The 24,028-nt window shown below is 34.6% G+C and overlaps 1 protein-coding gene across 1 annotated transcript; it reads left to right on the top strand.

The window, feature by feature from the left end:
• Positions 1 to 888: 888 nt before the first annotated feature.
• On the top strand, positions 889 to 7,543 carry LOC123539871 (uncharacterized). The gene is made up of 6 exons (XM_053525946.1): positions 889 to 1,002; positions 1,428 to 1,514; positions 2,134 to 2,374; positions 3,130 to 3,240; positions 4,834 to 4,965; positions 6,411 to 7,543. Exons 1-6 carry the CDS (start codon positions 889 to 891, stop codon positions 6,827 to 6,829), a joined length of 1,104 nt encoding a protein of 367 aa, XP_053381921.1. The 3' UTR covers positions 6,830 to 7,543.
• The last annotated feature ends 16,485 nt before the right edge of the window (positions 7,544 to 24,028 follow it).

Raw genomic sequence — 24,028 nt, 5'->3', positions numbered from 1 at the left:
TCGGCCACGGAGGTCTCTTCGTCTAGTAAAAGCTAATCATTTACTGGAATTAAACGTTTTTGTCCACTAGATCGTAGCAAAACAGTATCTATCTTTGCTTCCTACCAAACACTGTGCATCTTTCAATAGATTCAATTAACTATTTGTCTTCTATCTTATGTTATTCATTTGCAATTGCTTATTTTTTAATGTTGAGGGAGAAAAGATGATACTTACATTTTTTAAACAAATAACTGATTTTATGCCCCCGGCATCTACTGATGCGGGAGGCATATAGTGATTGTCCTGTCCGTCCGTTCGTCCGTCCGTACGAGGTTAACCAAATGGGACCGTTTTGTCCAGCATCAATACCCCTAACTAGAATGACTTGATGCTAATACAGATGTAACTTGTGACCATTCCTCATCTTCAGACATCACCTGACCTCAGTTGACTTTGACCTTGAACTTGACCTCGTTTTGGACTTAGGTTGCTTTGTATCGACAAGGATGCCACCGGGGGCATCAAGCATTTATTGAGCGCAGCTCCTTGTTTTCTTTATTATATTTAGTGTGTATGCTTATGTGATCTATGTCAAACTTGATCAGCAGTGATGCTCAGGTGATTGATATAGGGCCATCAAATTCTTGTCCGAGCTGTAATTCTTTCATCCATAAAGGGATTTTGAAATCACTTGGCATAAATGTTCACCACAATGAGATGGCATTTCATGAGCAAGACCCAACCTTGCTCCAAGGTTAAGATCACACTTAGGGGTCAATTTTTATAATGGTCTGTGGAGCTTTGACTGGTTTGTATATTTCAGCATGAATTTTACCTTATATTAACATTTTTTTTTCTTGCAAGAATTATCATTGTCTTTACTTGTGTTTTATATAGAAGACAATAATGCCATGTGCTGAGGCTGTAGAGAATAACAACCTAACAGATCTACTTGTACAGGTGATGATGGCAGGAAACGATTACCTCATGGCTGTGAAAAGTGTTAGCACACCAATATATGTATCTACATCTTAATGTAATCGGAACAGTGTTAGTAGTACATGATTACCGCAGTTCTATTTAAAGAGTTTTATAAAGTTATGTGTATATTGTAATCATGAAAACATTAAGAAGTATGTAGAAAGAGCTTTCTACTGTGTGAGTTGCACCATAAAATTTGATTGAAAATAACTCCATATAATAACAAGTTAAATGATATTTACAGGTTGTACCAGGTTAAGATCAAACTCAAAGTCTTGCTCTAATGAGAACCTGGAAGCCTCTTCAAATGAATTCAGGATTCTTAAATGTATTCTTGCCAGGCTGTACGCATTAAAAAAATAATCGCATTTGTGAAATGTATCAAAAGAAATATGAAACGGTATATCAAACAATTGAAACAGTATTTCAAAATGAAAAAAAGTAATATTTGATGTTAATTTTAGATGGCTGACTTGTTGTTGCTGTTACTGGCTCTGTATGAGGCAGTTTCTGTTATCTCCAAGCGGAAAGCTGCGGCTGAAAAAACTCTGGTAAGATGTAGATCTGACTAAATGCTTTGAAGTATGTTTAAAAGTATTTCATTGTTGAATGGATGAATTGAAGTTGCTGCTAAAAATTAGATTAAACTTAATGAAAAATTAGAGGTACAAGTTTTTATGCCCCCGGCATCTACTGATGCGGGAGACATATAGTGATTGTCCTGTCCGTCCGTTCGTCCGTCCGTACGAGGTTAACCAAATGGGACCGTTTTGTCCAGCATCTATACCCCTAACTAGAATGACTTGATGCTAATGCAGATGTAACTTGTGACCATTCCTCATCTTCAGACATCACCTGACCTCAGTTTGACCTTGACCTTGAACTTGGCCTCGTTTTGGACTTAGGTTTCTTTGTATCGACAAGGATGCCACCGGGGGCATCAAGCGTTTATTGAACGCAGCTTCTTGTTTATTTTGTTTTTTGATTTGCTTTTATACTGACGTATTGTTTATATCTGCCCCTCACCTAAAAAACTATTACCTGCGCGTTTTCGGGCGCCAACACGCCATTACGCTATCACGATAAATTAGCGCGCCAATAGGACAAGGACGGTGTTTTTAAGGGGATGAACGTGAGACTGATAAAAAGAACATAAAATTATATTTGAAGATAAAGCATTTTGTATATACCTCTAAGAAGGCTTTAACGATTTTTAACATGAAACAAGCAGAAAAAGGTTTTGAGGCCACTATTAGTCATGTGGGAACATTGCTACAATATCGGCAATACACGAGTATAGTGCGTGAACATGCCTTTACTACGTCAAATAACAAGGCCACCTATATTGCGGAAATATTAATATCAAACACTTCCACAGCGTCTCTTCGCCAGAAGACAGTTCAGCTAAAAGGTACTAGATTTACTTACTTTGCGGTATAACGATCAGTGTTACTGATGCTATTGCTTTAATGTTTCAAATAATAAAATTTAACAATTATTATCATTTGCAATATAATTTGTTAAAACTAAACTATTTGATTATGAGAATGTAGGCGGTTTCAAATAGTATTAAAATTTAAATAAACACAAAATACAACAAGAAGCATTGAACAGATATGCATTTATAGGCATATCGAGTCATTTAATATTGCCGCATCATCATTTCGTTTGATAAAAATGTGTGGATTTGTTTTATTGGGTGGAGGTGCGGGGTTGGTTTCACATCACTTTGACACTATATCATATGGCGACTTTCCAATTTTTAATGGTAGAGGCAGACCTCAGATGTCCGTCCTGCATTAATTAGCAAGGGCGAGCATCTGGGTAGAGCTTGATGACTTCCCCGTGTGAAGAATTCAACTCCCCAATGGAAGCTCGAACCCACATCGATAAGGGGCAAGTGATTAGAAGTCAGCGTCGTTAAGCACTCGACCACGGAGGCTCTTGAAAAATATGTATTTTGGTTTACTATTGTGCTCAATACTTCCTGTTTCTATGAAACGATTTCTTTGCGATATATGTTGTTAAACTATCCGTCCCACCGGGTGGTTTAGAAGTACAGTATATTTTAGGCCAAAATCACCGAAACAGAATACTTTGAATAGGTCGACCATACTGATATAAGTGGAGTATTTTAGACAAATATTTTCATGCTATGTTTAACAGGTGGTGTATATACCAACAGGATGTGTTCAGTAATATTTTTGCTTGTATTAGCCGCTTCTCCGGCGTTGATATCTGCCAGACTGGCCAAGAGTTATGACAACTTTCCAGAAGGTATTTTAGATTAACATTCTTTTTACGTTATTCAAACATAATCAGTTTCATGAGTTCCAAACTTTCATGTCATTTTTAAAAAGTAATTTGAAATGAAACGGATTTTTTCATTTATATCTACAAGCCCATGGTGTCTGTTTATTTATCTGTTTTGTACTTTTATCTTTGGTGTGTGCGCGGGCGTGCATGCGCGCGCGCGTGTGTGTATATGTTAGGAGGCGTTGGTGTGTGCGTGCATTGCAACGTTTCCTTGCTGTCATTTGCAGTTTTGGCATGTGGATTTCCCTCGTGGATATTCTTCCTTGTTATCCCCCGCCGATGAAATCGGGAGGAAGGGGGGGGGGGAGGGTATTGAAATGGCGTTGTCCGTCCGTCAGTCCGTGCGTCCGTCCGTCCGCAGCCATTTCTCAGTAACTAGCAGGTAGAATTTCATGAAACTTGAAATAAACATGAACCAACATACTGCGATGATGCCCGTCAAGTTTTTTTTTTTGGATTGGTCAATTTCCCTTAGAGTTATTGCCCTTGATTTAATGAAAAATGCCCGTCCGCAGCCATTTCTCAGTAACTATCAGGTAGAATTTCATAAAACTTGAAATAAACATGCACCAACATACTGCGATGATGCCCGTCAAGTCTTTTTTGGATTGGTCAATTTCTCTTAGAGTTATTGCCCTTGATTTAATTAAAAATCCACGTCTGCAGCCATTTCTCAGTAATAAGCTGGTAGAATTTCATGAAACTTGACATAAATATGAACCAACATACTTCGATGATGCCTGTCATTTTTTTTCAATTGGTCAATTTTTCTTAGAGTTATTGCCCTTTTATTGTTTAAAAATCTACAGATTTGTACATAACAAACCAACCAATTGGTAGAATTTCATTAAACTTCTTTCAATCTTTTCCATGAAAATTTATTATAAACATGTGAAGTTTTGTACCCACACCTGGTCACCACCTTGCCTTGGTCACACCCCCTCCCCCCACCCCCCAAAAAATAATTTTAAAAAAATCATTCCTTTTTATTATTATTTCTTTTCAAACCTTCCATGAATATTTATCAGCATGCAAAGTTGTACCGTTCCCCCACCTCACTCTCCACTCAGTCTTGCCCACTACCTCGATCATGCATCCCTATCCCCCACCCATTTGTTTTTCATCATTTTTAATTTTCCATCAATATTTATAATCAACATGTGAAATTTTGCACCCTCACCTGGTCACCCCCGCTTCCCCATCCCCCACACACCTCCCCCTCCCCCCAAAAAATAAATTCATTTTCTGTTAAAATGATTTTGACCAATGAAATTATTTGCTTCTTAGTAACATCCTTAACTTTTTGCCGGATATATTTTTTTGCCATTCCTCACCACAAGCCCTTTCGACGGGGGATACCAATTCATCGAATTTGCTTGTTTTGTTTAATGCATGCTTTGTTTTTAAATAAGACTGAAAAGCAACTTACTACCAGTACATTACAATTTATACATGATAAAAACATAATTCCTTTATTTTTGCTTGCAAAATAAATGATTACATAAATAATTTAAAAATCAGACACTGCATGATTTAATTTCATAAACATTTTAGAGTCGATTGTCACACTTGAAGAAACTTCACTGGCACAATATATCACCATGGACGATACAACAGAAGACATTCTTGGTACTGTTAATCAGTTGATAAGTAGAATAACTGCATTAGAAAAGACGATTAAACATCGTAAGTATTCCTTGATATTTCTTTCAAGCTACTCGCCCACAGTTTTAGTGAAAATTTTCGACATGATCAATTCCACCAAGTTTGGCGTGGAATGTATATATGACATTGAAAAATGATAAAGTGGGGGAAAATAACAAGTAGATATTGGTAAAAATACAAAAAGAATGTTAATTGTCTGTGTTATTTCAAAAGCTATGCATCGGTTTACTACCTTCTGCACAATATATTTTATTATTCATAAGAATGTCTTGCAAAAACTTATGTCAATAAGTTTGAACCACTTGTCACTTTAAGAGTACTCACTTTTCATGGAATTTTAAGAGAAAATATTTTTCGCCTGAAAGGTGTGGTTTAGTCTCTATAAAATAATTTACAATTCGCATTATTTAGAATAATGCAAGATAGCTTAAAAAGGGAAAAAGGTAACTTTTTTATTAGCAAAGAGACACAATTTTGTCAAAACGGCTATTTTGTGGAGGATTTTAGTTCATGGATCATATAAAATTTTGAAAATAAAATAAATTGGACTTTTCCTTGTTCATTGGATTTTAATTTTTTGAATTGACTCAACCACAAAATCAATCTAAATTTGCCCTCTACGAAATTTAATATTACAGTACTTGTGCACATTCCTATATAATTCGAAAAATTAGATTCTTAACAGATATAACAGATAAGACCCCGCGATCCGTACATCTGCACTCTCTATAATGCGCTAAGCTGGCGGGCTTTTAATTTTCATGCAACGGCGGTCAGATACCCTTACAGATGCTTATTGATTCTGCAATTGTTCTCCGAATGCAATTGAATTTTCTCCACATGATAGATACGAGAACGGGCAATTTCAAGCATACCTGTTTTATGTTAAAGAGGCACCACAAAATAACTGTATTCTTTTTGTATTTCAATGGTGGTAATTTTATATGATTTGCACGAAAAAAATGAGACATACAAGTATTTAGTTACAAATTGACAATGATATATATTATGCCAAGACATTGTGTTTAATGTTTTAGCATTTTATTGAGTTAATGTAGCAATATGTATAGAAATCGGTGTATCTAGTTAAATTTCAATCACATTTTGTTTCTACAGTGTAAGATAGATATTCATCTATATTCTTAAAACTATGTTGAAAAGAGATTGACTGAAAAAAGTTTGCAGATGAAATTGTGAAAACACATTTATTTGGGAAGGGCCTAAATTGTCCACCTGAAAATTACAGTATAGCTGTTAATTACCTGTATTATAAGAATGATTTGCATGAAGTTTTGGTGGATGGATAAACTAGGTTAAAATGTCGTGCCGAAAAATTAGATTCTCAACAGATATTCTGAAGCTGTAAAACAGGTTTTTATGGCAGTGTTACAGGGGTATTGTTTAGTCTGCCGAAATGCCGATATTTCCGGTTCGTTTGTATTTATAATTGTTACTGATTTTTTCAGAGTGTCAGAAACCGGTTGCTTTTCACGCTGTAAGGGACGGTGCAGAATATGCTCATCTTGGAGCCTATCAACATATTGTATTTAATACAGTCTTACTTAACATCGGGAATGGATACAACGCCCACAATGGCATTTTTACCGCCCCGAAAGCCGGCTTGTATATATTTTCGGCTTCTATCTTAAGCTACAATGGACCCAAGACATCCGCGTTTGCTGCAGACATCATTAAGGACGGGAAGACTGTTCTTGCCAGAGTATACGGCCATGGAGTTAACGGATTATATGACCAAGGATCAGCTACCGTGGTCACCCAGTTAAAAGCTGGGGAGCAAGTTTGGGTTTGGCTATTCTGGACTCCGAATGATTCGCTGTACGGAGGTCGTTATACAACCTTTAGTGGGTCATTAATAAGTTCCTGAAATTGGCCCCGTTACTCCATACATGTTTAACCTGTCAACCTTTTATTTCATTTTCCGAAGCATTTTGTCGAATTTTAATACCCATGTATTGTGTGTACACTGTTATATCACATTTCAGGACGCATGCGGCAGTTTTGCGTAAAAAATTTCCCAACAATAGAATTTGTTCAAACTTTGTATATGAACATAGTGTCATGTTAGAAACAGAATTATGAAAAAAAAAATCGAAGGTCACCACGCTTGTTCAGGAGTTATTTACCCTTGAATGTGCAAATTTGAAGAAAAATCAGGTTTTAAGGGCAAATAACTCCTGAACAAACACGATGACCTATGATTGTTTTTGCATTTTTGCCCCATCTCTCATACAAGAAACTGCAGCAAGTTGCTTTAATACGAAAGTGTGCATGTTCTTAAAACAAGTAAGTATTTACAGTGTCTTAATATTCATAGGGGCTTGAGGAATGTTCATGAACATTCTCGATCAAACTGAGTCCATATTGTTTTGTTTACTTGGATTTTATGCTTCCAAAGGATGTTTTACATGTAGTAGATATTACTCTTTTCTTCTAAAAAAAATACTTACATGTACATATGTATAAACAGCATATTATTATATAATTGTATCCTAGTATCAAACGAAAGCAGGTTACCATGATCACGGTACTCATCTGAAGACAGTCTAAAAGCAAATACTTATTAAAATCATATGTTCTACATCGTTTGTTTTCTATTTTATGAACAATTGAAGTACTAGTACAGTAAGCTCCTTCAACAAGAAATATAGTTTTTGCATAACGCAAGCCACGTATGCAATAATAAATTGACAAAGCATATATGTTCGCTGTTTGACGTAATAATGACATCTAATTAGTTATAGTATTCGTTTGTTACTTACTAGGGATAAAGATATCAGAAATATCTGTTGTTATTCTCATTCTTGTTAAACAATATCCAACTAACATTTTCACTGAGTCTGTCAGAAAATATTAACCTTTTAAATCAGTATAACACGATTATCAGAACATAGAAGCAGCATCAGCAGTCTTGAATTGGCCTTTAGGGAATGATTCACAGGAGATAAAACCAATTTAAATAAGAAATATTGGGGGAAAGAGAATTGCTAATGGTGTAATAAGCGTAAGACTTAAAGGAAAATGACAGGACTGGTTTTTAGAGCTGAAGATAGTAACAGAGGGAGACTGAATCACAAGCTGGTTCAGATTAGGCATACTATAGGCCTGGTAGAGAAAAATATACTTCCGGTCAAATCAACGAGAACAAAATTCGGTGCATCTACAGTTATTCGATATTTGTCGTCTGATATTAGACAATATTATAACATACATGTATGCTTCAGACAACATGTTTAAGTAACTTTGTGATATCTCTCTTTCGTATAATGTACAGTTCTTATCAACCGAGGCTTATAATAGAATTCCGCTAAATCTGGAGCAAGTGGTTCCTGAATATTGAGAGTGTTGCATTGCGACTCACATACTTATCTGATTTAGGTTATGCTAATGCGTTATGATACATATATATATATATATTACTTTAGGAGCAATGTTAATTTGATGTGCAGTTACCATGTTTTCTAATTTGTTTCTTTGTGTCACTTTTAACAAGCATTTTTGTCTCAATTTCTATGGGAAATATTATTTGTAATAAATTTGAAGTTGATGATATTATAAAAAAAAGAACTATGCACGTATAATCACTGTATTGCAATATATAGTAATTTTAAGATAGTTGATTCAATACATTTAATAACGTAAAGCACTCATCAAATATTGTGTCTGTCTCATAGCATATGAAAAGTTGCTTCATCTTTATTTTCGATGTTTAGCTCGATTAACTGTGATCTGACATCCCCTCATGAATATCATTGAGTCACTGCTCCTTAGTATATATCTAGTTATGAGTATATATCAGTGGTCATTAGTTAGTTCGTGTGCCCTTGAAGAGATATAAAATTCTATTTTTTTTTGTAAATGGATACCGTAAAATAATCCTATTGTTGTTTTTATAAATATCATTTACTGAGATTTACTTTGCACTTCCAAATGTTTTATTTTATTTCTTAGAATAATTCTATACTTTTGGACAAGTAGATAATGTTCCCCTGCTCTCATTATACGAATTTATATGTGGGGAATAATATAACAATGTAATTCAAAGATATATTTGCCAAGATAAAATTAACTAGAGAAACGCAGCCTGCAATTTTTTTATGCATATGCATGTTTATATATCGTGTCCTATTTATGTATACGAGCATATCATTTTGTAAAAAAGGGCTCGTTTGAAAAAGCTGTTCTTTGAAAAAAGAATTGATCAATATCACTAGATATTACTCAACACGATCGAAGCTCTACAAGTGAATAAATCTTTGCTATTTTCCAGTGGAGTTATAAAGTTATTAACGTAAAATGTCATGCCGGATTTTCTACTTTTTAATATCGGCTTTTGAAGACATGCAAGTATACGAACCCAAACAATATTGCAGAACAACAAATTGGGTTATGATAAAGTTACACTGCAGATGTTTTCTCTGAAATATTTGACATCCAAGAAGTAATCTGAAATAGATATTGATAAATTGCGATTCTGTGATTCAGTAGCAAAACAGCCTTGACGAAAGAAAACTAGCGCTTCATATAAAATGGCTACAGGTTTTGTTTTGTTATGTAATTACTTTCTTGAGGGGTTATATTTAGTTTCCCTACATTATTACTTTTAAACTGGTTCAAGTATGTTTTAATTAAGACCTTCTTGAAAACGAGTTTTGTGGTAATTAGGTATATTTCATTCAAAGACACATGATCGCAAAGGAATATGATTATAGATAAAAAATAATGTGTCCACTTACCTGCCCAAAGGCATACAGAAATTCAATATTTGGCAGTATACGACATATCTGCATTTTTTAACTAATTTAAACGTTTATCTTTGACAAGGTTAATTTGTAACGTAAATAATGTTCTTGCATAAATATTGAAAATCATTTAACTTTCATTTTTATTTTTTTTTGCGATTGTTTATGTATCAGTTACGGATGTTTTTACTTTTCGAAAGCCGGACAAAGACTGTGTTCGTTTCCATCAGCAGAAATTTCTTTAATAGAAACCTGAAGATGCAGTTGCTTATTTTCTTGAAATCAATAAGCAATACCTAATATTTTTCAGACTTACAGTGCATACACAGCTATTAGTGGAGCCTGAATCCGAGAAAGCACCCGCTTTTGTTTCGCACCATTTTCCGTCTGGTGGCAAACATTTAAGCTAAAAAAGATGTTAAACTATGCCCCATCTCTTACCTGTACAGCATTACAAACAAAACATGTCAGCTGATTACAGTTTAAGCACTCTTTGCTAAGTAAGACCTACAACAAAGAACTGTTGCAGAATCGCATTTGAGCGGCTATGAACGTCACTTTGCCAGCAGTTTCAAAAATGTCCATAATACAGAGTTTGCATTGATTGCTAAGGCTTATTAAGAGAAAACCAGTGCTTTCATTCTTGAGACCTCTGGATTGTAAGATTTGACTGCGCTGGAAACTTCCAACCGATACGTTCACAAATCGATAGTATTATGGTACACAGTGTCAAAATTTTTCAATGAATAATAAATGAAGGATTATGTAATTTCCAAAGTGTCTTCATCTTTTTGTTGTTGATGATTTACTTTACGTAAAATATTTTAGCACGATTGTCGTGCATGTTTCGGTCAAATGTCAACCCATCGTTACTGTTCCATTCTAAGGTCCACTGTGATTTATTGTCATGATTTTCTCGTGTAGACACTAGAAGACCTTCTATGTCAGCTATTAAAATCAAATACATTTTACTGTTTGCTAAGCCACTCGCACATCAAAATACACCTCAAGAGCCATACGTCTACATTGTTTTTGTTAAACTTGGAAAAGTTATGCATTGGTTTGTGTACGCTATTTTACAAAAGCCCGGTGGTGACTTCCGAGTTCTGAGTTCCGACTTCTGACTTCTGACCTCGCACTTCAGACTTTTCATACTATAAACATATGGAAGTTAGAAGTCGGAACTCGGAAGTCAGAAGTTGGAAGTCAGAAATAAAATCTGGAAAGTAGATCCCTCTAAATGAGTTGAAATCAATGATCTCGAAGGAAGTCGGAAGTCGGAAGTCAGAAGTCGGAACTCGGATGTCGGAAGTCAGAAGTCGGAAGTCGGAAGTCAGAAGTCGGAAGTCGTAAGTCAGAAGTCGGAAATCGGAAGTCAGAACTCGGAAGTCGAAACTTCGAAGTCGGAAGTCCGAAGTCGGAAGTCTGTAATCAGAAGTCGGAAATTGGAAGTCAGAAGTCGGAAGTATGCTTTCCATGATTGTGTACAGTAGGAATACTATCTCCAAAACTAATGCAGATATTGAATTGAAACTTCATGTGTATTCGGGGTTATAAAACTAGATGATAGCATCAAGTCCCATAACTCTGACTTGCATTTTTGCCAAATTGTGCCCCCTTTTGGACTTACAAAATACTGATTAAAGTTTTGCGTGTAAGTAAATGTATTATAACTATTTCTTAAAGGCATATTGCTTTGTAAATTTCTTTTTAGCTCAACTATTCAGAGAATAGTCTAGATACTACTCCCCATGGCGTCGGCGTGGTTAAAGTTTTGCATGCAAGTACATACGGCTATCATTTAAAGGTATATAGCTTTGAAACTTATTTTTTCTTTAAAAATCAATTACAAACCTCACTGGGTCAAGTCCCATAACTTTGACATTTAATTTAGTCAAATTATGCCCCCTTTTGGACTTCCTGGTTAAGGTTTTGCATGCAAGTACATATAGCTATTACTTAAAGGCAAATAGATTTGAAACTTACAATTTCTTTTTCTAGATCAAAAACCTACCTCAATGGTTCAAGTTCCATAACTCTGACATGTATTTTTGCCCCTTTTACAAAACAAACTAGTCGTAATATCCCTGTTTCTGGGACAACAATTCAATAAGTCGAGCATTGGCAGTCTTACGGACATCTCTTCTTATAATTCGAATGCATATTCCAAAGGTTTAGTACTTCCGTATGCGTATAGTATGAAAAGTCTGAAGTGCAAAGTCGGAAATCAGAAGTCGGAAGTCGGAACTCGGAAGCTGGAAGTCGGAAGTCTGAAGTCAGAAGTCAGAAGTCAGAAGTTGGAAGTCAGAAGTCGGAAGTCGGAAGTCAGAAGTCAGAGGTCTGAAGTCGGAAATCGGCAGTTGGAAGTCGGAAGTCGGAAGTCAGAAGTCAGAAGTCGGAAGTCAGAAGTTGGAAGTCAGAAGTCGGAAGTCACCACCGGTCTTTCGTACTATTTAAACTATATGGCAACAGTATTCAATGTTTGACTAAAAGAAAAACATGGAAATATTACAAGGATAATGAAACACCTTCGTGATGAATGTAACGGAAACTTATTGACAAATATCCATGTTTGTTCAGTTTTAGATCACCTGTCACGTAGTGACAAGGTGAGCTTTTGTGATCGGCCTTCGTTCGTCGTCTGTCCGTCGTCTGTCCGTCGTCCGTCCACAATTTCTTGTCAACATGATAGAGACCACATTTTGCAACAGAGTTTAATCAAACCTCAACACACCTTGTATTGGCATAATATCTCGGTTTCTTTCGAAAATGGCCAGATCCCATCATGGGTTCCAGAGTTATGGCCCCTTAAAGGGCCAAAATTTGCTATATTGGCTTGTGAACACGATAGAGACCATATTTTGCAATAGATTTTAATCAAACTTGCACACGATTTGTATTGGCATAATATCTCGGTTTCTTTCGAAAACTGATTAGATCCCATCATGGGTTCTAGTGTTGTGGCCCCTTAAAACGCCAAAATTTGCTATTTTGACTTTTGCAGCCATATAGAGACTTCATTTATAGTTTGATTTGATACAAACTTGCAAAATATCTTTAACAACAATATATCTTGGATTCCATGATGAATCCATCAGATCCAATCATAGTTTTCGGAGTTACGGCCCCTAATTGACCCCTGAAAGAGCCAAAATTTGTTAATTTTTATCTTGTGAACACGAAAGAATTGACATTTTACATTCGATTTTAACCACACTTACAAAGAACTGAAGTCACAATGAGACTTCTGTTCCTGTCGAAAACTGGCTAGATTTCATCATGGATTCTAGAGTTACTGCCCCTGAAAGGGGCAACATTTTCTATTCAGCCATGTAGATGTTTCATTTATGCTTTGATTTCAAACAAACTTGCACAGAATGTTTATCTTGATGATCTCTTGGCCAAGTTTGAAACTAACTGGGTCATGTGGGGTCAAAATCTAGGTCACCAGGTCAAATCAAAGGAAAAGCTTGTTAACACATTAAGAGTCCACATTTATGATCCTATCTTCATGAAACTTGGTCAGAATCTTTATCTTGATGATCTTGGTGATTTCTATGCCAAGGTAAAAACTGGGTTATCTAGGGTCAAAAACTAGGACACCCGCTCAAATCAGAGGAAAAGCTAATTACACTCTTGAGGCCACATTTATGACCCTATCTTCGTGAAACTTGGTTAGACTTTTTATCTTGATGATTCCTTGGCCAAGTTCGAAACTGGGTCATGTGGGATCAAAACCTAGGTCACCTGCTCAAATCAAAGGAAAAGCTTGTTAACATAGGGGCCCTATTTATGACCCTATCTTCATGAAACTCGGTAAGAATGTTTATCTTGATAATTCCTATGTAAAGTTTGAAACTGTGTCATTTGGGGGTCAAAAACTAGGTCGCCACTCAATTCAAAGGAAAATCTTGTTTACACTGTAAAGGCCAAATTTATGACCTTATCTTGAAAACGTTTATCTTGATGATTCCAAGGCCAAGTTTAACAGGTGAGCGATATAGTGTCATCATGACCCTCCTGTACAAAATTTGTTATGGGCAGAGGGTATAATTGTAGTTACATAATTGACTGTTGTTTTCATTCCACGGGCCATTCTAAAGAGTTTATTAGATGGAAACAATAATATTAAGAAGCAACACAAAATAGAAGTATGCTCCTTAGATTAAAAAAAAACAAGTACGTTGCTTCAAAATTAAAGGGCCTCTTACAGCTGTTTTGGATGCTATTATCCCTGGGTACGTATTGTCTTCATTATTTCTCATCAGAACTTAAAAATGCACCGCTTGTTATCACTTTGTTTGGCAAGCTAAGGTGAAGGCTGCACTCAATGTTATATGTTTTACTTAATTATTCATATCTCATTTTATACTTTTATATTTATTTATATGAATCCTTTACTTTTATCATATGTACAATTAACACACCCTGTAAAAAATACTAGCAAGAAAACAAAATAAAATGCACTAGAAGGAATGTTATTTTCACGTAGTAAGTCCGTTCTGGTTTCTTCTACAAAACTCCTTGCATGATTTTAATGACTGCTATTTCAAACTGTAGCAAATTGCTTATGCCGGATGGAGATTCTGACAAATGTTTGCGACAAAAACTGTAACTATACACTAAACAACCCTTCTAAAGTAACATTTAAGGTTTTGCCCATATTTTGCTAATTGCTCAATTAAACACACACATAGCTCAGTGCATTTTAACCCTGCCTGCTTTGCCACGTGTTGCACAGGTTGTATTTGCTGACATCAATAATTCCCTTACTCTTGTCTGTTTTATTAGTTTCAAGCTGATACATAAATGTCGAACAAATAAAATAGATAGAAATCGAACTTCAAAGCTTTAGGTAAATAATTGGACATATTATCTGTAATCATTATAACAGTACGTATATGAATACTTTCGTTCGAATTATAGAGAATTGTGTGTCAGTTTATTCTCCATAAAATTCTTTTACCACGATTTAGACGAAACAAAAATAACTTTTCAGTCTCTAGAAAAAGTAAAAAAGGAAGTGTATGCAATCTATGTAAATTCCATAATAAAATAAACGAAATTATATGATGAATCAAAAGCAGTCCGTTTTATATTTTGCAGTGCTTCTGTTGCATTGTTTTTGAATCGTCAATTATTTTCATTAGAAATTTATGCATTTAAAAGCTTAGCCAGAGTCATACTGTTTCTATACTCATTTCTCATAATTCCTTAGATGTCAAATATTTGGGAAATGACGTTTACGGTGTAATTTGTCTTCTTATACACGTTGCAACACTTTAATTCAATTGGGATTCATGGGTTTCTTTGAAAGCAGATTCGGAAATTTTGTAAAAACGAAGCGAAGCAATCGAACACGACAGTTTTACTTTACTAACGCCGTGACACCAATTTTCTTTCTGTGGACTGTGGTCAGTTAACTTTACCATTTAGTAATATAGCTGATAGATTTCTGTTTCATCAAGCAAATGTCTTGAACGCTCTGTTGGTACGGATTTTCTGATTCATAACGAACTACTCAAAAGACAGAATATGACATGTTTAGGTATACAAAATGGTACGCTACTAGGTATTCAAAACAGATGCACTTGAACAAATCGCAACAGCAAATAACTTTGAATGATAAAATAAAGACGTCCCAAAACGTACAAAAATACCTGTTCAAAATGCTTCGCTGAGAGAGTCAATTTACAGTAGCGGCCATTTACGGTATCAAGAATGTTTGTCCTTTTGAAGTGAAACGACCGTCACGTGACATCGGGGTTAACGGAGGACACTATATATTGGTAACGGCTAAACGTTAATAAGTGTGATGACGAAGGAAAAATTGTAATATTCCATACTGCTGAGACACAGTTATAGGAAAAGCACTGTAAAAATATCCAAAGAGTATTAAAATTTAACAGACGTTTTCTTGGCCCGTCTACACAATTAAAACATATATCTAAAACATAAGCTAGTTTAGCATAACGATACATTTGCACATATCAAAAGCCTTCACAATGACATGGTGAATAGTAAGAAAAGTGTAATGCCTCTTTTTGGACGCATATTGTCATTCCAAATGAAAGAAGTCGTACGAAAAAACTCTGTCGCATGTCCTTTCACCCACTTTATCTCCAAGTCTCCCTCCAATGGGTAGTATACAAATAAGATATTCTTGAAAGCTATGAGACTTAAAACTGAAAATATTGAGTCATCAGACCTGTGTTATATATCAATTTTCTAGAATATATTGTATTTTTGCACATGTTCATGACATAAAATTCAATAACGTATCGTTTGTCTGTTAAATAAACAACGAATAACACACCTTTTATATACGCAGCCGATAGTTTCTTGTTATTTTTCTCCGATTTCAAATCGAAAAGCCTTTCCCGACAAATGCACAGCTGTGTGCTAGACAAAATGAAATAAAACAAGGCATATTTCTTCTAATAACTGTGCCTCAATTTTGATCCGCAGTTCAGTTTAGTTCATTCTTTGATCAGGTTATATCAGAGAAAAAATGTGAACATATAACATTACTCAGTAATGTTCCTATTGTGTCTGAGAAAGGTGGTGAAGGAGTATAATTATTATTGCAGTTTATTTACCCTTTCTTTAAACTGTTTGTTTTAACACTGATTGCCTTTGTTTTTTTCTTCCAAAATCAAAACTACCTAGCGTATATTTGTAGATTTGCTTTTCTACTTGGTATTGATATTTCGAATATACATCATTCGTAATTGATTTGATGTAGTCTGAAAGTTGTTCTTTCTACATTTTTGTTCAAAGGTCTCAAAACTGTTTGCTGGCTTTGTAATCGCAGTAGATAGTATCAGTATTACGGCAAAATTGTGAAAACTTTGGTCCTAAACTGATTTGGAACCATTCTGTCCTGAAAAATTTGAATACATTCCTTAATTCATCGTGTTTATTTATGTCGTTATAATTAAATTAAATTAATAATGATTGCACTTTATTCAATATACGTGTTCATGCTCGTTTTCATTTCGTAAACTAAGTACGAATGTACAGAAATTCTTGTGAAAGGATATTTGGGTAACTCGGGCTTGCTTATGTATAGGTTACAGTCCCGTCTTTATTCTTTATGCTCCGTGCAACGCGCTTAGCCTTCTTGTAAAATCACTTTGTGTGACTGATTATCAAGATAAAGTATTATTTCTTTGTCTGAGTAAATTACCAACGCTTAGATAAATTACCAAATGATCCAATAACAGCCTGTTTTACAAGCAATTAAAGGTTCCAGATTTAAATAAGATATCGATAACGAAAGATTAAGTATTGAATTTTGTCAACTTTTCACAAAGAATACGCATATCGAACTTGATTACTTTTAATTCTTCAAGTGTAAATTTACAATATTGCTCTGTTTACTGCGTAAATTCGTCGTCAAGGCTTTACATTTTATTCTAAAAACAGATGGATCAACTGTCTAAATAGATGCTATGCGTAAGTATATGGTAGGAAAACCTCTACTTCTAATACTGCACATGAACTTTTACGGTTAGAGCCGTAATAAAGGGAGGAAAGAAAAAAAAACAATAGATTCAATAAAACTTTCTACTATGGTCATCAATATTAAAACCTTTGACAAGTATAAGAGAGAACAACTATTGGAAATATAGTAAAACAAGTATGTTCATAACGAAAACTGAGGCTGCCACATTTTAAGCAAAGACATTATGAAACTTTAAGTAAACTGTTCTGATACTATTGATATATCGACATTGTAAATTTAATCTTAAATCAATGAAACATGTAGTGCAAGGTTTCGGCAACAAACAAGGAAGGAGGATCCAGGCTTACAAAGCACACTCATCTACATGTGTATAACACCAGAACTGATCATTGTTTGAGGAATCAAACGTCTTGAAACTGAACTAAAATTCCGTTTCGAATAAATTCTGAAAGAACAGAAACACGTCTAACTTACAAAACCTAACCCCTAAGCGGTAAGATATCTAAACAAATACACTGTTCACAAGTTTGATTCGTTGCCACGCGAGTAATGAAACATTTTTGACACTGTTTTGAATTTATACTTTCTCTGAAAAAGGTGCCGAATACTTGTGTTCTAAAAGAGTAAAATATGAATGTACAATCAAATGTGTGCTCAGACCACTTTTAAACAGAAGCAGTCGGCTATAAGTCCAACTTTCTTTTAACATTTAAACATTTGAAGTATCCATATTTTTTCCTTTAAAGAACAACAGCTTCAAAATGGCTCTCTATTTCATAGATTTGATTGGGTTGACTTTCTACGAGTTAAAGCTTATCTATGCATCAATACACTAACACACTTGACGATAATCCTGTTCCTAAGTAATTGTGCATCCAATTTCGTAGCGATATGACATGTGATCAAAGCTAAAATGAACGTTGAAAATGTTTGACACTTTCATGTTCTTTTCTTCAATTTGGTGTTTTATCCATGTACATTTATTCAACGAAACGAATCTTATCCACCCTATCAAAGGTATTGATCAAGAAATATTTGAAAATGTGGAATGTTAGATTCGGTCTTTGTTATTGATGAGGGTGTATATACTAAACTAACATTTGATGAAAGTTTCTTGGAAAACTTCTTAGTCTAGTGCCCATCTGTGCATTACTTGATGTAGTAGACAACTTGACAGATGACGAGGCAAGTGTATTAGCAATGGCTTTAATTCATTACCGCAGTACCAAAACCAGATTACAAATGTGCTCAAAACAAATGATGTTTTTAATCAAAAAGTCTAAACTCGACATATTGCCACCGAAAGTGATATCACATTAAGAAGGTTACAGTCTCTCTTATTTTCAACACTGCGCGATGAAAAAATGAAGATGAAGCGGTAACCTATAAATTGTTATACATAGAAGCCACAATACTTAGAGGTAATACAGAATAACAAATTTGTTCCTATAATATTTCAAAAAGTATATCAGACTAATTCAAAAGTTCCTTGAGGCAAAGATACGAAGAGCAATATATACTAATCGAAACTTCTAACACATTTAGGTATTTTTGGCAACATCTTCCAAAGTTCATAGAGAACAATTGTGAAAATTATCATAACTATATTTAGAAAAAATGTTAATTAAAGAATATGCATTATATACATCCCTTTTTTCTTCGTTGAATAAATTCAAAATTTTGTAGCTGTTGATGAACGGTTAACGATATCTTTGTGCTACTGGATGTTCTTATAAACATACTTGTCTAATATTAGTATTAAGAGAGAAATTGTTAAAATTGCGGAGAAGGTCTAAGTGTATCTTGCTAAGTTAATCTTGTTTTCAGTTTCATTTTCTGACATTTTCATTTTCTGACAAAAGATATTTATGGAAGGCAAAAATAAAAAGTAAGGTTTTAAGATTTTTTTTATTACACTTTAAAATTTGAAAAAGTGCCATTATAAATTAAGAAATTCTTTGATAAAACAAATTTCACACTTTCATTTTAAAAATGACAAATAGGTTAAAATCAATGTACATTTGGGTTTCATGCACAGAGCCAATTTATCAGTATTTTGATATCAGATAATTTCAAAAATGTCAAACCTCCCGGAGACAAATCATTCCCATGTATCTTTTAGTGGGATTCATGTTTCAGAAATCCGATACCGTCTTTTTACGTTTGTCGAAGACGAAACTCGTGCAAGTATAATACGCAAATCACTTTGTAATTGCAGTGAGAAATCTCGGAGACTGTCAGCAGTAAAGCTTCCCAACCAATTCTTCTTGTTTTGTATTTTCAATGTATTAATTACTTGTTAGATTGCGTTATTTCTTGTTTGACTCATTGATGCATGTTTGAAAATACTTCAGGCGATATTCGTTCTGGTATTACATCAGGCATGAGCGAGAAGACTCCAAATATAAATGTGTTCTCAGAACCACTTGCAAACAGTGGCAGTCGGCTATAAAGACCACTAATTTCATTGAAAACTTAAACATTACAAGTATAAATATCTTAACCTGTAAAGAACAGCAGCTTTTGCTCTCTATAGACGGATTTACACTAGGCAAGCTCCTTAGCAACGGATGTAAAATTTCGCGCATGCGCACTCTACGTAGGACAAAAAGACATGACCGCAAAATGTAAAGTATATTAAAGTTATATCACATTTCAATTAATTTTGTCACTGTGAATCTGTATTACAATAAAGTACCACAGATTTGACAGGTTTGACCCTCTACGAGATCTATGCGCCAATACATTAATACACTTCACATTTTCGAAATGAAAGTAATATGGTTCCTTTTGTACTATCCTAAATAATTGTGACCCCATTTCGTACTTTATTGATTATACAAATAAAATCAAAAACTGAATAAAATGATTTTATGTATTTTACGTCCCTGATCCAATCTGTAAAAAGTTACAAAATACGACAGATTTAACTTGTTATAAGATACAATTACCTGCCCCTCGTTACCCAACTAAAGGCAGTGTATCCGATAAAATTTACAAACAAGGGAATTTCTTTGGGCATTATAAATTTAGAAATTCTTTAACGAAACTAATGTCACTCTTTCGTTTTTAAGATAACACATATGTTAAAACTTAAAATCAATGTACATTTGGGTTTCATGCACAAAGTCAATTTATCAGTATTTATTTCAGATAATTCCGAAAATGGCAAACCTTCTGGAGACAAATCATTCCCATGTATTTTTAGTGGGATTCGTGTTTCAGAACTCCGATACCGTGATTTGTTACGTTTATCGAAGACGAAATTCATTAAAGTGTAATGCGCAAGTCACTTTGTAATTCCCGCAGAAAAGCTTCCTAACATCAGTATTTTCACTGAACTAATTACTTGTTAGAAAAAAAATTCTTGTTTAACATGGACAGCATTAACTATTGATACATGTTTCTTTTTATTTTTTTGAAAAATAAACAGTTGTCTTCTCTACAATATATACTTAGAATAGCATAGATGCCGTAGATTCCAGTATCATAAACTGCACGAAATATTCTTATCAAAGATCAGGTATCGCAAAATAAAAACAACTGGTATTTACAGCAACGTAATGTATGTACCCACCCACTTCACTGTGCGCCAAAAGTAAGGTAAACTGAGCGGAGTTCCAGATCGTACCACGATTCTGTCTTGGCCACTTCATATAAAACGTAATAAACGACAGAATGGTGGAACCGTTTACTTTTCAGATTTGAGCTGAATCTACATTGTGGATGATCTTAAACCATGTACACTATCGACAAAAAACATTTCAGCTCTACAGCTCCTAAATATTGTTCTTTTGTTGCTTTTTTTAAATTTAGATCTACTGTACTTACGACGGCGACACTGGCTGTTAACAAAATTCGCTATAAAATTCCAGGAAATCCCGTGCGCCTTTGAAGCAAAAGCTATGTGCAGCTGTAAAAACCATAATTAAAAAATTGAAAAGAACAAAGAAAAAAGACAAAACAACCAAATAAATAAAGAAATACAGCGGAAAAAATCCTTTGTAATGACCAGTAATAAAACCACATTTGAGGAGCGGTGGTTTGAGTGTTGATCGTTGAACAAATGTCGTTGAATAAAGCCTGAATGAGACCCATGGTCAGCTTTTAACGAGAATTTGAAAGAATTCTCTCCCTTAATTATAGACTGTGTTAAAGCAATTCCCTTCAAATTGGATTACCTCCCTTGCATTAGCTAAAGTCGTGTTATTCATGACCTAAGTCAATAATTCTTTGTCATGGATTTTGCATTGATCTAATATTTTGCTTTAGGTAATACCCGGAAATTAAGCTCGCATGTAACTCCATAGAAAGCAATAAAACATGTTGCCAGTTTGGTTTTTTTATATAAACCATGTTGTTTTATAGATTCATATAAGTATTATTCATGTAAAGATATAAAACATTTCTGTAAAAAAAACATTATGTTAGCTTATGATATTGCAAAATTCGTGTTGTCATGTAACAGAAAATGAAAACATTTAAGTAAATTTCTTTTCTTTTGAAACTTTGAATCCCGCCAAACATTGAAATCCTAAAATTATTTCATAAACGAGCTTTCCCTCAAACACATGTATACATAATAGTTTTCCTCGAGAAAAACGAAACTTGTGTGAAGATAAATGTATTCCCATTTTGACTGATTGTAATTCTTTTCAATATTACGGTACTTTTGTTTAAGGCCTATGTTATTCTGAAATTATGAATTAGGTGGGTGGGGTACATGATATTATTTCTGAGAAATTTCGAAGTTATTGTAAAACAAATTTTATTCCAGTGTAACAATACATTAAAACCATGCAGTGCTGAACTCTTACTTTAATTAAAAGACTAAAGTTGGAAAAGTTATCAGTATGTTCGGGTCACAATTTTCGGGGTAAGTATTCTATATCATCAAGCATAAATGCGAAAAAGTATAACATACATAGTAAAGCTGAACTATCCGTGTAAATGAGCTGAGAGCTATTTTTCTATTTCCATTTATTACTTTTCTAAAAAAACACATTAAAATTACCCAGGTGTGGGTAAAATTTGTCATTTTTGTGCACATGCCTTTACACATTAAAGAAGTCCCAACTATAAGTATGGTGTGCGAGAAGGGCCTGAGCGCTTGTACGTAGTGCGCATTTACAGGGAGTGTATTGCTCAAATTAATATATTAAATATATATTTGACTTTATCGTAAGTCCGAAAAGTGCACCAAAAATAGCAGTATTAATTTTGTAATAATATTATTTATTTACAAGCGTAGCCTATCTCTGACAAATGACATCGAGAATTCTAATTAGCCTTTTAGAAAGCAGTACCTGGTATTTTCCACTTTGGTTAAAAAGCATTTTTTTACAATACATTTTTGGGTAGATAGTGACTGGCTACAGAAGGAATATCACGAAAAAAAACAACGCCGGACCTACGGAATGCTACAACCTACTAAACTTCAAAGTTTAAATTTTTGCTTTAATAAAAAGTGAAAAATAAACTAGAACTCTATGATAAAAATCAAATAGATCGTTTCGGAAGTGTTAGAGAGTGAGAAAGCAAACATATCCTACGTAGTATTTAGCATGGATGATTTTGCACTGGGGTCATGGGACTCGTCCCGAAAAGGCCGGTCCGTCAGCCGCGAGTTAGTTGAATGAATGGTTACAGACTTCTATCCGCATTGCGCCTGGCAAAGTGGTAGGAGTTGGGAGGTAGTTGGCTAGCACAATAAAAGTGTCTCGTAAGCCAATTTGGCTGGCCCTTTCAATAAGGGTGACACTATAATAAACAAGAGGGCCATGATGGCCCTATATCGCTCACCTGTTATCATTGCACTTAAGGACAAGTCTCCAAGGTCAAAAGATCAAAACAGAAATCAATCAAAAGAATTATGAGAAAATATAGTTGAAATTTTCTTTAAGTAACTTTAAAAACAAGATTTGAAAACTTTTTGTAGAGGTCCACTAGGCTATGCTACATGTCAAATATCTAAGCTCTTCTGGTTTATTTTAGAAAATTTTGAAGATTTTTCTATGTACAATCAAGTAACCCCATAGGGCAGGGTCAATTTGACCCCAGGGGTCATGATTTGAATAAATTTTGTAAAAGTCTAATAGGCAATGCTACATGTCAAATATCTAAGATCTAGGCCTTCTGGTTTATTTTTAGATTTTTTTTTAAAGATTTTCCTATGTAAAATCAAGTGACCCCTAGGGCGGAGTCAATTTTGACCCCGGGGGACAAGGTTTGAACAAATTTTGTAGAGGTCCACTAGGCAATGCTACATGTCAAGTATCTAGTCTCTAGGCCTTCTAGTTTATTTTTAGAAAATTTTTGAAGATTTTCCTATGTAAAATCAAGTGACCCCTGGGGCGGGGTCAATTTTGACCCAGGGGGTCATGATATGAACAAATTTTGTAGAGGTCCACTAGGTAATGCTACATGTGAAATATCTAAGCTCTAGGCCTTCTGGTTTATTTTTAGAAAACTTTTGAAGATTTTCATATGTAAAGTCAAGTGACCCCTAGGGCAGGGTCAATTTTGACCCCCGGGTCATAATTTGAACAACTTTAGTACAGGTCCAGTAGGCAATGCTACATGTCAAATATCTAAGCTCTAGGGCTTCTGGTTTTTGAGAAGAAGACTTTTTTAATATTTTCCTATGTAAAATCAAGTGATACCTGGGGCGGGGTCAATTTTGACCCCGGGGCCATGATTTGAACAAACTTTGTAGAGGTCCACTAGGCAATGCTACATGTGAAATATCTAAGCTCTAGGCCTTCTGGTTTATTTTTAGAAATTTTTTGAAGATTTTCCTATGTAAAATCAAGTGACCCCTGAGGCGGGGTCAATTTTGACCCTGGGGTCATGATTT

The sequence above is a fragment of the Mercenaria mercenaria genome, chromosome 16 (assembly GCF_021730395.1).
Source record: "Mercenaria mercenaria strain notata chromosome 16, MADL_Memer_1, whole genome shotgun sequence".
Taxonomy (NCBI): Eukaryota; Metazoa; Mollusca; class Bivalvia; order Venerida; family Veneridae; genus Mercenaria; species Mercenaria mercenaria.
Note: the sequence above shows the minus strand (reverse complement) of the source record. Positions and strands in the feature narration are given on the sequence as shown.